This window comes from Leptosomus discolor, chromosome 15, assembly GCF_034619465.1.
Source record: "Leptosomus discolor isolate bLepDis1 chromosome 15, bLepDis1.hap2, whole genome shotgun sequence".
Classification (NCBI taxonomy): domain Eukaryota; kingdom Metazoa; phylum Chordata; class Aves; order Leptosomiformes; family Leptosomidae; genus Leptosomus; species Leptosomus discolor.
In genome coordinates, this window is record NC_141405.1 from 1,273,024 (window position 1) to 1,290,037 (window position 17,014).

The 17,014-nt window shown below is 48.6% G+C and overlaps 1 protein-coding gene across 1 annotated transcript in view; it reads left to right on the forward strand.

Moving 5' to 3' along the window:
* Positions 1–6,828: 6,828 nt before the first annotated feature.
* RHBDL3 (rhomboid like 3) overlaps positions 6,829–17,014 on the forward strand; it is a 62,182-nt gene continuing 51,996 nt past the window's right edge. The window contains exons 1-2 of the mRNA XM_086473777.1: positions 6,829–6,948; positions 10,502–10,525. Coding sequence (XP_086329903.1) covers positions 6,829–6,948; positions 10,502–10,525 — 144 coding nt within the window. The remainder of the gene's footprint in view (positions 6,949–10,501; positions 10,526–17,014) is intronic.

Consider the following 17,014-nt stretch of genomic DNA (forward strand, 5'->3'; position numbering starts at 1 on the left):
TGTCTTGGCTGTGTAGTTTCTTTGACTTGTCTTATGACTGTGCTGCCTCCAGCAGAGGTTTATTCCTGTTTTTTATCAGAAGAGAAAAGTGACTTCTATGAGATTTTAAAGTAGAAACACAAACACTTATCAACTGTGAACTTTATTGTCAGGGACAAAATAGTGGGAGAAGAAAGCAGGTAGCATAGCGGGTTGTTTGGGAAAGCTAATGCCTGTCTATTAACTGACCTTCTAGAAGTGAGGCAAGAGGAGCTGAATGAGAAGGTTCAGAAGATCAGAAGGTTCCTAGTCTGTAAATTCTTACACTTTTTCTAGGAAATTATTAATTTTCTAAAAGTTCTTGAAGAAAACAGGGCTATACTTTTCTGGGGAGGTGCGTATGCTGCTATAAAATCTTACCATTTTCCCTGGGAAAGGATCACAAGAGACTTTCTCAGTATCCTCCTCCCGCTAGGTAACTGGAGACCACCTTCTCTTAGAACAGGACCTGTCTTCTCAGCCTCTCTCTATTTCGTGTTCCAGCTCCCTGCTCATCTCTGTGGCTGCCCGCTAGTGAACTTTCCAGTATGTCAGTGTTTGCCTTGTACTGGGAAGCCTGAAACTGGACCTAGTACAGCGCGGCCTCACAAGTGCCAGTTATTGAATGTGACTGTGGATCATGCTTGTGGACGGTTTATCAGGTAGTTGCACGGTATTTCATGCTCTTTTCCTGCAAGATGTCTTTTGACATCAATGATGCAGAAAATAAATGCATCAGTGTTACGTAGAGCTTCTGAACTGATGACCTGAGCAAGCAAATGTTTCCCTGTCCCTGAGCTTGTGGTGCCCTGAAGTTATGAAAGCTGAAAAATGCACTATGTCTTCTCAAGAGCTGACAGATCACTTGTTTGGTTTTTTTTGTTTAGGTACAACATACCTGCCTAGTAGAGGGAGACCAGATTGTGATAGAAAATAAGAAGGAAGACCACTGTGATAGTGGAACTTAATCTGCAGGGAACTTAGACTGCTCATCTGGGTGTGTTGAGCTTTTACCATCAAAGCAAGCAGGGAAGACTAGATATTTACATGCCTTGAGCCTTCTTTGTTTTCCTAGTGGGAAATTCTAACTTAGTAGATGTTAACACTGCTAATTATTCCCACCATGACCAACCTCGGTGCACTTTTGAAAGGTTGTTTTAGGACTTCATCTCCCACGAATTTATCTCAGACTATCAATGTACTGATGCTAAAGTGCCTTTTGAGAGACTGATGGCTCTGCAGCACTGCCTGGCCTGTCTCCGAGGTTGGAGTTCTGGGGATGATCAGCTATTTTAAACCAGTCGGTGGCAGTTCATTCCGAAACACTTCTAAATATCTGATGCCGTGCTCTGGAGTTACAGTTAGGATTCCCACTTGCCTTCCATAAGTACCCTCTCACATGAATCCCTTAAGTGTTATATTAATGACACAGTTCATCATCTTGCAAGCACTGGAGTGTTGTAACTGCCTTTCCCGTGCGTGGCTCGTGTGGCAAATCTCTCTGTATTGAGCCTGCCGCCATGTTTTTCTGTGGGGCAACTGGTGTGGACACTGCTGATCTCCCTGGAGCAGCTGGGCCCCTGCGTGGGATGTGGCTCGGTGGGGCTGGGTGTGCGGAGGGCGATGCTGGTTCTCGACCTTTCGCACACGCCAACCATCGCGTGCTGTTCGGGTCCGGCTGATGGAATTGCTGGTTTTCTGTCCAGGGCCGCCGTTAGGGCTGTGAGATTGCTTCCGCTGCAGGAAAATGTGCTCGTTGCTTGGTGAATGTTTTCATTAATTAAACATGCTTTATACGCGTCGCCCAACAAGCGTTAGCCGAGAGGCGTGTCTCTGGAAATCGGAGAAGATCGGCGGGACCTGCAGCTCTACGACCGCCCTGAGGGACCCGGCGCGGGAAGAGCGGGCGGGAGTCGCCTCCGGGAGTGGCCGCCAGGGGGCGCGCTGCCGCCGAGCTGAGGGGACAGCGGCTCCGCCCGGTACCGGCGCCGGAGCGGGGTGGGGGGCGGTGGGCACCGGCTCTGCTGCGTGAAACGGCTCCGCCAGCCCAGGCAGCGCTCGGAGAGCGGCGGGGGAGAGCGGCGGTGGGCTGCCTGGGCCGCCCCTGAGGAGAACCGCCTGCCCCGCGGGCAGCGCCGAGACGGGTCGCGCCGTGGGGGAGGGAAACGCCCCTGCCCTCAGGCGAGGCCCTCAGGGCTGCCGGCGGGCGGGCGAGGAACAGAAGAGATCGCTACGTGCTTTTATAAACCCAGGCCTTCTCCAGTGGTTTAGGGAGAGGAATTTGCTTGGACTGAAAGCTGGGAAGAGAACGCAGGTCGCGGTACCTAACTGTGCTGCGGCTCCGTCTGGAGTTCTCTGTGAAACCCGTGTAGCTGTGCTACCGAGGTAAGCGTTCCGCTCTTCACTGTGTCACTAGCTGAGACCTCCTGAATCCTGTGAGGATTATAGTCACTGTGAGGGGAAAGTATTCTACTCATGGAGCACATCAAGAAGAAAGTCCAAAAAGTTGAGCTGTTGCTGAGTGCTGGCTGGAGCACCCCAGTCAACTGCTCGCTCATGCTCTCTGAACAGTGATTTATTTTCTTTCCCCTGATCCTGTCAGTTTCCTAACAACTCATTTCATTGTATTTTCCAAAACCAGATTCCATCCCCTCTTCCTGTTCAGTCTGATGCATGAATTGCCTGGCCATGGTATAAAGTCACTGAGAGGACAAAGGTCATGATTCGTCTTCCTTGGAGACGCATCTTTCACCCCTCAGCTTTGACCTCCTGTCTGAAAGCTTGTCAGTTCAGGATTAATTGTAAGCATGACTTGATGTTATGTTGGGAATTAACTTTGAGTTACTATTTGGTCTCCATTTCAAACAATTCTTTTAATTTGGAATGAACCTACCAATGTGTGCTGTGATCCCATCAGGTGACAGTTAAAAAGGAACAGAGACACATCTTAAGTACTATAGGGCTGACATGATAGGAGAGCTCACTCTTAAGACAACCACCCAGAAAAGGAGTAATGGTGGATTTAATTATGTCCCCAACTATAACCAAAAAGACAATTAGAACAGCTGCAACCAATAACAGCTACTGGGGCAGAAGAGAGCAGCAGGTGGAAAGACAAGAGTCTGCTTTTTCAGTGCTGGACTTGAAAAAGTTCTAATATGGGGAATAGGGAGGGTCAGGAGGATAGTCTTTCAATGCAAATTAGAAATCGGAGAAGAAATTGGACCTTATTTTTTTCCCATTATTCCTTCTCTTCAGGAGGGAAAGTATCGATGAATCAGGAAGAAGCCAAAAGGCAGCACAGATAATCCAATTCCTGTTGATGCTGAAAGGTGAACTCGTGTTGTCCCAGCCCCAAGGATTATCATTGGTACTGAAAGAGCCATTTGCTGCTGTTACCTTTTGGACAGAGTTTAAACCCCAATCTCACACCATCTGTGGTCCTTAAAGATTTGTTGCTGTTTTCCTAAGTCTGAAGGGGTTAATGTGACTGGTCTGATCCAGTACCAACTTTGTATGTGCTATCTAACTTCTTGCTAGGGTTGTGTTTGGGTGCAGTGATTTTGGCTTCTGATCCAAACCACTGCATTTTGCTTCAGAAGTTGCCTTCTGGTGCTGGCCAGCTGGCTGAGCTCCAGTACTGTAATCCATCTGGGTAGGTTGCTCCATTTAGTTCCAGTTGTGAGAGCTGGGCAGTTTTGTAAAAGCCCTTTGGGGCTACTTTGGGTGGAAAAAAGACCCATGAACAAACTGTTTTGATTTGCTCCAGGAGGCTTAGCTAACAGATGTTGGCTGGGTCCCTGCTTTGAGGGCTTTTTTATTGCATATTTATGAGCTGGCCTTTTTAGCCACTTCCAATGCAGGAAGGACATATATCTACATTTTGTTTGCAGTACCAGGAATGTAAAAGGTTGCCTACATGACTGGATTGGGGTTTATTATCTCAAGTTCTTTCAAAGTTTCTTCTGAAGCCCTTCTGTGCTCTCCCTGCCTCTGCTCTGTGGTGGCCCATAGTTCCCTTGTTTCTCTGGTGATTACTGTTTTCTGAGGTAGAGTCACCAGGGTATGCAGTGGGGAGAAATGACAGTCTAAATTAAGAGGCTGTAACAGACTTGGAAGATGATAATTTGTCTGTAACAAAACTCCTCATTAGAATACTGTTAATTTCCTTTCTGTGACAATTATAGCACAGCACTAGCTCATATGTGCGATGTGCAGATATACTTCCCTGAAAAAGCCCTATCGTTACCACTAGTGAAAAATATTCCTTAGAGGAGAAAAATGAACTTGTAATTTGCAGCAGTTTTCCAGTTTAGTGGGAGTTTGGTGTTAAGGTTTTGGGAGCTCTCCCTGTTGTTTATGTCATTTATGTTAGACTTCATGTTAGCATTTTCCTGCTAGCATCTGGAATCAGAGGTGATACAGAGCTCTTGACAAGGCAGTCACCAACTGTGTGGAACCTGTTACCCCTGAAATTCAGCTCATTTATTCTCTCTTTACTTTAAAAAACTTGCCTTCCTCCTCCCTACAGACATCTTTAAATGATTGCTGTTTCTTTCTGTTGGCATAGCATATTTTTTCTTATCCATCTGTTTTGAAGTTTTGATGAGGTTTAGTTTTTTAATCAAAAAGAAATTGTTTTTATAATAGCTGCTTAGTGCCTGGAATATTTTGGCAGGGGTGGTGCTGTATGAGTAAACTGGGTTAGTGCTTCTCAAAAGTGATGGCTTTGCTAGCCTGTTGTTACACTTTGGGAGAAGCAGGCTGGACGGGCTCTAGACAAGTCAGAAGTGGATGTTGTGCTGAAGGAATCACCTTTAAACCTGAAGAAGGTCTGCTCTGGTTAATTGGTGATGACAGTTCTGGTCATTAAGGGGAGAGAAGCCCTCTTGTTCATCAGTTGCACTGGAGACCCCTGAAGAGCTTTTATGGTTGTCATTTTCCCACTTGAACCCCAAGGTAGAAAAGTTCTGCTCTTCAGGTCCCAAAGTCCTGGGTTTACTTCTTGCACTGGCTTTTAAAAGTTGACCTAAAATCTTAAAAATACAGGAAGGGACATTTCTTTAAAAAGTATCCCTTGGCTAAGATTGTGGTCAGCTGGGCTCAGAACCATGAACAGAGGAAATATTTTTACCTTAGCACTCCTTGAAGATAACACATTCCTTTCTGATGTTTGTTTAGGATGGGGCAGTACTACAGGATAAGGCTATCATCTCAACTCTTTCATTTCCCCACATGTGGATCACTTGCAGGATGGAGTTCTCCTGTTGTTCTTTCCAAGGAATCAGATCAGGTGACAGAGGAGATCATTCTCTTTACTTGACCTTGCTCAGCTGTGTGGGATGGTGCTTTAGCCCTTGGCCCTGACCTTACCTTAGTGCCAGCCGTGCAGGATGCTGAGATATGGAAAATTGCTGTTCCCTGGTGCTTGTAGGTAGGTGTAGCTCATGTGGGCATATGGAAAGAACTTGGCACTGTTCCTGCAGAAAAATCTTTTAGTAACTGAGAAGCTAGGACCCAGCGGCTCACAATGTGGGCCTGTGTAGTTTCCCATCACTGTGTGGGACAAATATGATCCAGCTCAAAAGTAATATGCAGTATGGAGTTCATGGTGGCTATGGATGGGAGAGACAATCTCTGCTGTATGCTTTGCTACTGCTGGATGGAAGATCCCATTCCTGTTCCAGAGGTATTCTATCTGGATTTTTTCCTTCCCTTTTTTTTCCTGTTGTTTGTTTTTTAAACAAATCTTTAGAGAAAACAGTGACTTCTAGCTTGGTTCTGTCCTTGTGGCTGAGGTGTGTCCGATCTGGTATCGGTGCTCTTGCATCAAGAAAATGGGGCCTGTGGACCCTCTCTGCTCTGACTCTGGGCTCTATCTAGCTTTGGCTGCCGATGCAGCAGAAAGCAAAGGCGCTGGCACCATGTGGGCTCGGCCTGGCTCGACTTGCCCTTCCCCCTTGCCAACCTGCTATTTCTGTACTTGATTGGAAGAAGCTAAAACTGCTGGATTTTTGCCTTCAGTCAAGCCATTCCTCAAGTTCCTAATCCAGGCTCCAGATGGTTAAGATACCCATCTTTACGTACAGGAACGAATAATTATGGTAAAAAATTTAAAACCCCACACCAGCCCCTAATTGTGAGACTCTCCGGGACGGAGAAGTTCGCTTCAGAAAGCCCCAATAACTCGGCACGCCTTGCCACCTGCCCGCACTCGTTCAGCGAGACCGAGAGCGTCAGGACGGCAAGGGCAGGCACCCGAGCGCGGGATGGGAGCGGGAGAGGGCAGGAGGAACGCGCCGGGACCTGCCCAGCTCCGCTCGGCCGGGCCCTGCCGCAGGGGCTGCCCGCTGCCGGCCAGCATCCTCGGACGTGCTGCAGCTCCGGGCTCTGGCTCCCAGAGTCTCCCACGCCGGGAAGGGCAGACACCCCCCCCCTCCCCTCCCCTCCCCTCCCCAGGCCCTCATGGCTCGGGGGAGGCGCCGGCCGTGCCCCGGGCTGGGGGCACCGCCCGGCCGCAGGGGCGGGCGGCGGGAGGAGGCGAGTTGCCCGAGCCGGCGCGGGGAGGGGTCACCTGCCCCGTCCGGAGCCGGCCGCCGGGATGCCGCCCGCCAGCGCTACCCGCGCTAATTGGATGTTCCCTGGATGGAGGATTTCCTCCCCTCCCGGCTGCGGGAGTCATGAAGGCTGGCTGGGCTGCGCTTGAAAGTTTGCCAAGCAGCAGCTAGGTTTAATTTCTTTGAGGATCTGGGGAGAAGGGGGGGGGGGGGGGGGGGGGGGGCGGGGGCTGGAGGGGGACCGTTTCCAAGCATGGGAGACAAGCTGCCGGAGCCTCTCGCCAGCTCTTCCCCTGCTGTGGCTGCCAGCTCAGAGGCGGAAGAAATCGAGGTGTTGGACTCCGAGGATGTCCTACCTATGGCCGCAGAGGATGTAAGTTTCCTTTGCTCGGTGTCTTTCCCCCCCCCTTTCCCCCAGGCCAGGGTAATCGGCTCAAGCTATTTATAGATGAAGTCCGGGGTGGGGGAAGCGATGGGGCTGGTGACCCTCCGGGGCGAGCGAGAGCCGCCGTCCCCGCCGCCCTGCGCGCCCCTCGCCGCCGGCTGTCTGCGGGCTCCGGCAGCCGCCGGGCTGTCTCTGTCCCCGGGGTTCGCAGCTCCCTTCTCCTCCCTGCCTCAGCCCGGAAAGCCCCGGCGGCAGCAGCTCGGACAGGCTGCCGGTCCGCTCGGTGTCCGCGCCCAGAGCCGCGCCGCCGGGGAGATGCTGGCTCCCAGCGGGCTGCGGCTGGCCGGGCAGGGGCAGCGGGGCTGCGCACCGAGGCGTCTCTAGAGGCTGGAAACGGGCTGACGCCTTGGTTTGAGGGGCTTCCTGGGGACAGAGAGCTTTTCCAGAGTCCCGGGCGCTCAGAGGGTGACAGATGTGAAACGCTCTCGGGAGCCGGCTCCATCTTCCAGCCCCCGAGCAAAAAACAGCCGAGGAAGTTTTTCCCCCGGCTCGGCAGGGCTGATAGATTCATTCTCTCCACCCTCTGAGCTCTGATTGCACCTGAGGGTGGGATAACTTGGCACTGGCTCTCTGCCTCTGCTCATCCAGCCTAGAAGGACACCAAGTGGTCCTGCGTGCTTGGAATCGCTCCTGCCGGGCTGAGCAGCAAAGCTGAGGTGGCAGTTCTGCATCTGCCCGTCCCGGAGGCAGGAGCTCGCTGTGCACCTGTCGGGGGGGGAGTGAACGTGAGCAGTCCCTGCATTCCTGGTGCATCCGAGGACTGCTCGCAGCTCTCCTTCCCAGCAAACTCTGCTGGGATGAGGACTGTGCAAAGTGTCTGCTGTCTGCAGAGGTAAGCTCAGGGTCTGTTCCTGCCTATGGAGGCACGAAGCAGTGATACTACATGTCTTTCGGAAGCAGGCTCTGTCTCGGGCCTTGCATGCTGTGAAAGGGACACTTGCGAACTAAGCCTCCAGCGATGGCACATCCCCTTTCCCCTCTACTTCTGTGGCACTGCTGGAGGGACCCTGGGGCTGCTTAGGGTCAGTGCCTGCACCTCATCCTCCAGGACTTTCTTCTGAATCACCTAGAATTCGGTTGCTGTTGGATTTTCCTCCCAGAGGCTAGACGAGGAAGTGCAGTTGCCTGGTAGAGCTGCATCCCCGGGCTGTATTCCTGAGCGCTGTACAGTCAGGAGGGAAGGCATGATGATGCAGTTTGACCTCTGCTACAACACTGCCAGACAGTCTTAAAAGGAGCATGCCTGACCCAGGGGAATGTGTAGCTTTCACTCGGAAAGGGTGGCTTTGCAGGAGCTTTTGCCGTCCAGGTGTCCAAATCCTAGTGCTTGCTTACCTCAGGCTGTGACCTTTTTTCCCCCGTCAAATTTTGTGCCTGTCTGCATGGTCTACAAGAAAGATTTGTTGTTGTTGTACATGTGGGCCCCTTGAAGTTATTTCGTCCTCTACACGAATGCAACCGTTAGCAATTCAATCCTGCCAGGGCCCCCAGAAATGCTGAATTGCTGAGTGCCTGGCAGGATTGGGGTCCTGAGGCAGACCATGAAGTTTCCTTGGTGAAATCTAGATTCTCATCCTAGTTCTGCTACTAACTTGCTGCCTGACCTTGAGGTAGGACAGCTTGGGTCTGATCCAGCTCACAGTGTCTTGCCGTTACTTAACTGGGATCTGCATTGTTATTTGACTCTGGTACTTTGTTTTCTGCAATCAACAAAATGGAGTTAGAGCCTGCAGTTGCATTGGTTATGGGAAGCTGCTGAGACCTGGCAATAGATGATGTGACAGAAGCCTGAGGTATCATATATCATCTGCAAGTCAGAAGAGCAGGAAGCAGTGTAAGTGCCCTCCTCCTCCTTGGCCAAGATTTCCTGCTGAAACAAGCAGGCTACAGAGCATCATTTCTGAAAATTCAAGCTGCTGTGTGCTAGGAGTGTGCCCCCCCCCGAAACCTAACTGGCGTTGATTTTCTGTTGTTATTATTACATTTGAAAGCTTGATGTAAGCTCTTTGGCTGGCTGGCAAGAAGTGACACAAGGTCAGTACTTTATTATTAACCACAAAAATACTACGTAGTGGAGGTGTGGCTGTCACAGCCTTGACAGTGTATAACAGCTCAACTGTGATGTCATTGCAGTTCTCAGAGCAGCATTCCACAAAGCCAGGATTCAGGCAGTCCCAAAATGTTCTGTTTAAAGTGCTGGGCTGATTTATGATGATAAATGGGAGTTCATAAATGGATAGAGGTGTGGGGAGGAGGGGAGCCAACAATCAATTAAATAGAATTCAGTGGCCTGATATCCCACTGTCTCTCTGGTCAATTCTGCTTTAGATCTGCCTACCATGTCAAAGGAAACGTTCTTGCAGGACTAGGTAAGACTCAGCAGAGCTCTGCTTTGCATATAGCATAGTGAGGAGATTTGCTTCTATGAATCCGTTACTTGGTATTTTACTCATTTTGCTTTTCTGGGAAGGTGAATGAGGCAGAAACAACGTGTTGTGCTGAACAGCACTTCGGACAGGAGAGCTGGAAATGTGCAAGATTTTTTCTGGGGACCCCAAGCCAGTGGTTACCCACTGTTGCCCCATGGAAGCTGCTCTCTTCTCAGCTGGCCCCCAAATCCAGGAGAGATGAGCAAGAGCCTTAAACAGTTTATTGGGAATTTCCTCTGTGCCGTGGGACAGTGAGGCAGCAAGTCTGGGTCAGGGAGGTGACTTGACGTCAGTCTTTCTGCAAAGCATAAATCTGAGCCAGTTACGAGCTTGTTTTTTCTGTTCCCAAGTAACAAGTTCTTGTGGAGCGTTCTTGTGGTCATCAGCGTTGAAGTGGAGCTTCCTCCTATACAGAGCTTTTAAGGCAGATCTGCTAGAACAAAAGTTATGGGGTAAATCCTGGTAATGGGCTCTTTCCAGCTTTCCACCCTCCCACCTTGTGCAAGAGGAATTACCTGTTTTTCAGATGTGGACATGTGAGGCTCAAAGATCTGATGGGTTATCAAAGATCTTGCAACAAGTTCCTGCCAGAGTTAGGAGCAGGCAGCAGACAAGGTTCTGACAAGCCGGCAAGGCAGTCTGTGGCTCAGTGTTGGACACAGGATCTCAGAGAATGATCTGAAAACCATTGCTAATTCCTCCCTCCCCTCAATATACACCAAGTTTCTTGATCACTGTGAGTAACAAAGCCTTTTATTACTTGCTTGCCTGCAAGTAGACAAAGCGGGAGAAAACAGAGTTAACACATTAATGTTCTGAGTTCATCTTAATTTGGATTTGTAAATGAAAATTGTCCTCCCTGTGGTTGGTAGATTCCCCTGCCTCCTCCCCCGGAAGGGTAGGTGATTCTGGGATGAAGAAGGATGTTGGAAATGGCACTAAATAATTTGGTTATTTCTTTGTTAGAATATACTTCTGGAGTTTACTGCATGTGAATGTCGTTGCTCTTATACATTTTTCTTCTTTTTCCTCCCTTATGCATTGCCTCTCAGCACTGGAAAGCCCTATTTGATCAGGTATGTGAACAACTGATATATTGTCTCTGTCTTGTGAGCGAAGAGTCTAACCTCCAGTTAGTTTCCTCTGTACTAGATTTTCCCTGCATTTAAAATACAGCCTGGGAGTAATGTGCTCCATGCTCCCAGTTCCCAGGACGCTGGTGTGCAAGTCATAATTATCGCTACTACCTTGGGCCTTTCTCTCAATTCCTCTTCAGAGTAGCCAGGGACAGAAGCAGGCCCAGCTTGGCCATCCCTACCAGCGCAGGGGCTGAGCCGAGGTGCTGCGGCAGGTGCTCTGTTTGCTGCCGGTTGTGCTGTCCTTGCTCTGTGGATTAAAGAATCTTCCACTCTTTGAGGGAGGCAAACCAGGACCTGTAAAACCAGCACTGTATTCTTTGAAATGGCTCCCCAGCTGCTAAACTGACTTCTGCAGTGTTACATCCTCCAGGGGAGGACCTGCTGCTTTAAATTTGCGCAGAATTAGCAAAGTGTCTGCTTCTGAACCAAAGACTATGGTTGTATCAGGTAAATGCCTTGGGTCAGATCTGTAGCCAGCTGAAATCAGCACAGCTCTGTAGAGCTCAGTTATAGCTGCTGAGAATTTGGATTGTGGATTCTAGTTTGTAAATTATGCTTTTAGCTGCCTTAACTGACATGTTTGCTTTGTGGTATTCCTTCCATCTGCCAGGTTGAAATGTGAAGCAGCTGTAAACTGAAGGATTTTTCTAGGGTTGACTTGCTTCTAAACTGCAGCATTCTCTTGATGTCATAAACTTTTGTGCTGTTGTGTGTGTGTGTGTAAATGTCACCTTCTGTGAGGGAGCTTACTTCGATGCTGGCATCATCCCGGCAGTACTGAAGTTCGGATGGGATTTCGTCCCTGCTTTATGAGGCAATAATCTTGCTTCTGCATCTGGCAAAACTGCAAAGCCAAAAGCTGTGGTGCAGTCTTTGCAAAAGGATGTCCTTAGTACCCTGGGGGTCCTGTTATCATTCAGCTAATAACCGGACTGCCTCTTCTGATGAGTGCTCATTCATACCCGGTTAGCCGTGACTGGCTGCTAATCCACGTGTCTGGACTGCAGTACATTTGTTGTACAGTCAAGCAAGCTCGCAGTTGGGAATTAGATTACTATAACTGTTGATCACACATAAGTTGTGTGATGTATTTGAATTTGCTGGGGCTCGTAGGGTATGCTGCCACTCAAAAGATGGATGCAAGATAAATTCCTTGTGGTCTGGACTGAATGTTTGTTTCAGCCACTTTGAATTCTCTCCTATCTCAAACGTTGCCCTTAATTTGAAGTCTGATTCTACAAGCATCCTTTGAAGTCATTGAGTCCTTGTGGGATGGGGCTCTTGGCTGGTAGCTACCTCGGGCTCAAAGAGAGGAATCTGTAATTTCCCCCTGGACTTGCTTGAATAGTAGATGGGTTGGTTTTTTTTTTTTTTCTTCTTTTTAAGGGAGGGGAGAATTTGACTGTTGGATTTACAGTACATTACCCCAGTAACAAGGGAATGGGCTGTAAAGGCAGACCTTCAGTAATTAGCTATGTTTCAATTAGGGCTGCAGCTGAAATTTAAGCCTTGTCTGTAAGGCTTACTATCAAAGAGAATGCAACCTGTGACAACTAGTCCTAAGTCCTGAATAAATCAATAACGTCCTTGTTGCCTGTGGGCAAAGCCAAGGAGCTGACGTCTTCCTTGAGCGTCACATCAGCAATGCAATGCAATTAGCCCTGCAGTGAATTGCAAGATGTTGTTTGTCATGGAACAAGGTTGCTATTCCCAGCAGCTCTGTGCTAGTAGGAGAAGGAAGCATTTTCTTTAGCTCCAATTGGCATCCCTGTGAAACATGAGGACAGTCTTGGTAACTAGAGAAAGCCTCTGTGTTGAAACTCAGAACAGTTGCAGCTCTCCCTGGGAGATATGACCTGGCCTTATGTGTACTTAGAGTGGAAATGAGTGGCTGAGGATTCATATGCCCTGTGCATTTGTGACTTGTGGGCTGGGACTGAAGTTTGAAGGCCACCTTCTCAGCTGAGACCATGGGCCTCTCTGTTCACCACCTCCAAGGAGAGCAGCAAAGCAAGAGAAGGCTCTGGAGAAACTGTTGGAGCAGTTGGGAATTCACAGGCGGGGAGTCTGCAAGTCTCTTGTCTCTGGGGTGATGGAGTATGACAGCAAACAGTGTGAGGGAGGGGTCAGCACTTCCCCCCCCATTTGCATTTGAGGGGGGAAAGAAATTATTACTAATTTTTTTTTTTTTTCTGTGATGAGATTTTTTTAAAAATACTTTTATTTAGGTTTACTGACAAAAAAGCACGTTTGTATTTAAACATAAAAAATGAAAGGGTTTGGGGTTTTTTTTAATGCCCTCCACAACATCTTAAATTAAAAATTCAAAACTTTCTTATGAAAATTGCTGTTCAGCCATAAAGCAGTGCTTTTTGCGTGTTTATTTTTGGGGAGAGGAATTACTGACATTGCTTTCTGGAGGAATTTTTTATTTGTTTTGAGCCAGCTCTAATCTGTCACACCGGGAACTGTCAGTGACTCAAGCCAACATCTCCAGCCACTTGCAGATTGCTTCTTTTTAGGAAGTAGAAGAACTGAAATTTGGCAAAAAGGCAGATCCAGAACTGCTTCATAGGCTTTGAGGTTCAAAGAAGCCTCTCCCAGGGCAAAACCCTGACTACTGTGAAGCAAGTACCAAAATTCCTCCTGCATTTAGTGGGGTCAGCACTTCACCCAAGAGTCTGAGAGCAGGCAGACTCAGGGCTTTTCAGTGCTGCAGCCAGGCAGTTCCAGTACAGCTGCTGCTTCATACTGTGCTTACGAGATGTGTTTTTTATTATGAGGCCATGGCCCTCAGGCAGCTCTAACTCACTTTTATATGGGAACTTTTATAGGGATTCATACATTTATTTATTGTGCTCATAAACACCCTCCACCCCCACACACGCATTAGCTCCGCATCTGCTGCCTTCTGCAGAGCCTGCACTGTCGCTGAGCACTCCACACTGTCTCTGTGTGGAATCCAAGCTCTGAGCAGAGCAAGGCATTGCCTCCCTCCATCCCTCTGCAATCACTTGCAGCTTTCTTCATTTGTTCTTCACTAGCCAAAACCCCCACTTTTTTCTTGTTAATCTTCTGGTAAAGTTACAAGTGCAACAATCCCAGCAGCAGGTCCTGACAGTTTCACACTTCTCTGCTAATAAGATCCCTTGTTAATTGCCTTGCACGCAGACATTAGAACATCTCGCTGTCCTTGTTGAAGCCAAGTTGTCTGATGGTTAGTGAGTCTGCAGATGAGTCTCCTGAGGGGCTGTTCCTGCTTTGCTGTGTCCTTTCTAGGGCCCTGGGTGCCCTTTGCCTCCGTGTCCCCAGTGCTCCTGCTTTAGAGATGACTGCAGCTAATCAGTATTATCCAGCCCTTGGCTGTGCTGGGTGAAAGGGGCTATCCAGGAGGATGGTGTTCGTTATTAGGACAGACCTGCCTTCTGAAGGTGGCTTTTAGCCTTGTTAGATGCCAAGAGCATCAACTGCTCTGTTTCCCCATTCCCATGGCTGCTGAGATTTCAAGGGTGAATTAATATTATCAGCCCTCATATCTGAGTTCTCACTTCTTACCCGTACCCTGGTTTGTAGTCATGACAACAAACTTGTTTTAAATAGATACACACAAAACTCTCCAAAAAGACCCTTCTCACTGGCTCAGCACCTTGATCCTATTGCTTGTCAATCCAGGCTGTGTTTTTGTTGCAGCTGCTTTAGAAATCCTGGATTCCTTCCTGAAACTTGTACGTGGGTGTGATGGCAACAGATGAACAGAGTTTATGGGGAATGCAGAGAGATGCCAAGTTACCCAGTCTGTGTAGGCAGCTAATGGAAAACTTGAGCTCAGAAACAAGGCTGTAGAGATATCCTGGACCAGACGTGCACTTGCCAGGAAGAGTTCAGTTGCTGACACTACCAGCAGTGGGTGCAGCTGAACCTGCTCTGCCATGGTTTCATAAAACATTAAAATATGCTTGAAAATACGCTGACTTTGCTGCCTTCTTAAATCCAGGGCTGGTTCCTGCATGATTGAAACTACAAAGCAATCCATAAAATCAGGCCAGCTATTATCATGGTTGGTGGTAACTGAGAAAGGGAATTATTTTGAACCCAATGATCTTTTATGTTAACTGCCTTCTTTTTCTCTGGATAGCCTTTAACACATACCAGATGAGCTATTTTCCATACTGTAATAGAAATTCCAGTTTGTTTACCGGGGCACTGTTGAGCTGAACATCACACTTCACTTTGAAAGGTTTCCCTGACTATTGTCGCTGGCTAACTCCTGCCAGCTGTGGCTGGAAGACCTTGCCAGGCAGGTCCCTCTGAGCTCTAGGCAGTGGTTTGTGCCTGGAGATTTTACCGTTTTTTCTGACAAATTGCTTGTGTCTTACTGCTGGTTTGTGTGGGTCACTGGGAGCAGGAGGAGCAGAAACTGCAAGATGAGGAACAGGAAACAATGGCAGCGAGAGCAACAGTGAAGGCAGGGGAGTTGAGCACAGGGTTGTATGTAACCTTCAAGTCTTTGCCTGAATTTTGAACTATCACTGCCTTTTTAGGGTAGCATTCATCAGGACATATGTCCACATTTAAATGGGGTGGTGCGGCAAAGAGGAGGTTATAGGAACTGGAACTGGGAAATACTCATAGATTTGTTACTTCATCCCCTAACATGAACTGGAGAATCAGAGGTGCTGGTGGGAAGACTGTCCATGGTGATAACAGATTAGCATACAGGCCCTAAAACCAAGGTCTGCCTTGTTTGCTATATTAGACACTTCTGTGAGTGTGACAGGAAATTCGCCCTCTTCTCCCTCTCTACCAAGCTGTGCATTGTAAAGGGGAAAGACACTAAAAGCTACACGAGTCTCTTGGCAATGCACAGAGGGGTTCTGCATCTGCCCCGCGCCTTGAAGTCTAATCTCATTTACAGTTGTCAGCGTGGGCTGCTGGAGGAGATGAAAGGCGGAGGACAAGGAGGGAGAATAGATTAGTCTCGAGCAGAGGGCACTGGGAGTGCACCTGCCTCTGCCCCGCTACCTTGAGGAGGGGCGGCAATAGCAGCTGGGCATGTGTCATCTGCTGCTCTTTGAGGCGCCCAGCCATGGAGCACACGATTAATGACTCAAGGGGCTGGGCTTTTGTGAGCGATAAAGCCCTGGGATTTAGGCAGGGCTCTCAGGCCTTTTTTCTGAGCAGCGCCATCGCTTTACATTTCTCAAGTGGCATTTTGGTCACAGGGAACTGCTGTCTGTGGTCACAATGATTCCCTTTCTCCTCCCTCCCCAAACTGGGCTGACCTTTGTCATGCAGCATTAACCCTTTGACTCCTCCACTTTGGTTTTGGGGTATGGGGGGGGAGGGGGAAGAGTTCCTTCAAATTCATTGCCCTGTGGACAGACTTGAAGGGAAGAATGGGCTGCTAAGAGAGGATCTGATTTTGCTGAAGGAGATTGGTTTTCTGGTGCTGTTTGGATTATCAATCCCTCGCTGCATTCTGCCAGAGGCTCTTTTGAATAAAGCAGCCCCCAGGAAAGAGGGGAGGGGAATTTATCCTTCCTTCAGTCAAAGAGGGAAACTGAGGCATTGATAGGTGTCTGAGAGGCTATTCCCTTTGCAGGGTAATGTCTTATCTTTTACCATGCCTGGATTAGCCTGTGCCTGTCCCCAGTGTTGTTACAGTGGATGGCAATCTCCCAGCACTTCAAGGCTTATACCCAGATTTGGCTTTTAGCTGTGATACCCTGGAGTGATGGCTCAGCATGAAAAAGCTACATGGAGGTCATTAATGATCTTCCTGCCTCTTGCAGGATGAACAGCAAAAATTCCCTAAGTTCCTCCTTAATCTTCTAATACCGCTGTACACTGAACACAAGCCAGTCCTTAAGCTGGATGAGGCTCTCTGGGATTGTCTGTATTTACACCTTCCCTGCAATGTGAAAGGTTTGTGATCAGCTACCCCATTTCCCCTTTCCCTGGCTATTTGGATACTCCTCTCTCCAGTCCCCCTAGCCTATACACAGACTGTTGGCTTTGCCTAGTGCAGAAAGTTGGGAGTAGAAGCCATCAATATAAACCAGACATCAGCAGTGTAGCAAACACAGCACTGTTAAGCTTGTGCTGGTAGAAGCAGGCATCTTCTGAAATGCTTCAAGGAGTCATAACAAACACAGCGAAAAGCACATGGAGGCTGAGTCAGTCTTACACAGCTCGTGAGTTACTGGCAGCTTGATGTCTCTAGATTTGTAAAAGCCTCAGGAGGCTTCCTACTCATTACACATTTGTGTACCTTCCATTTCTGAGCTGCCTGGAAACCTATGCGTTAGAGCGCAGCGTCCAAGAGGGACAGCAAGCTGTCTTCAGACTGTTGGATCTCTCCGCTGCCTCCTGATTCCAGCTGCACTGGGAGGCTTTGGTAGCGTACACTCTGCTGTTTCAGCTGAA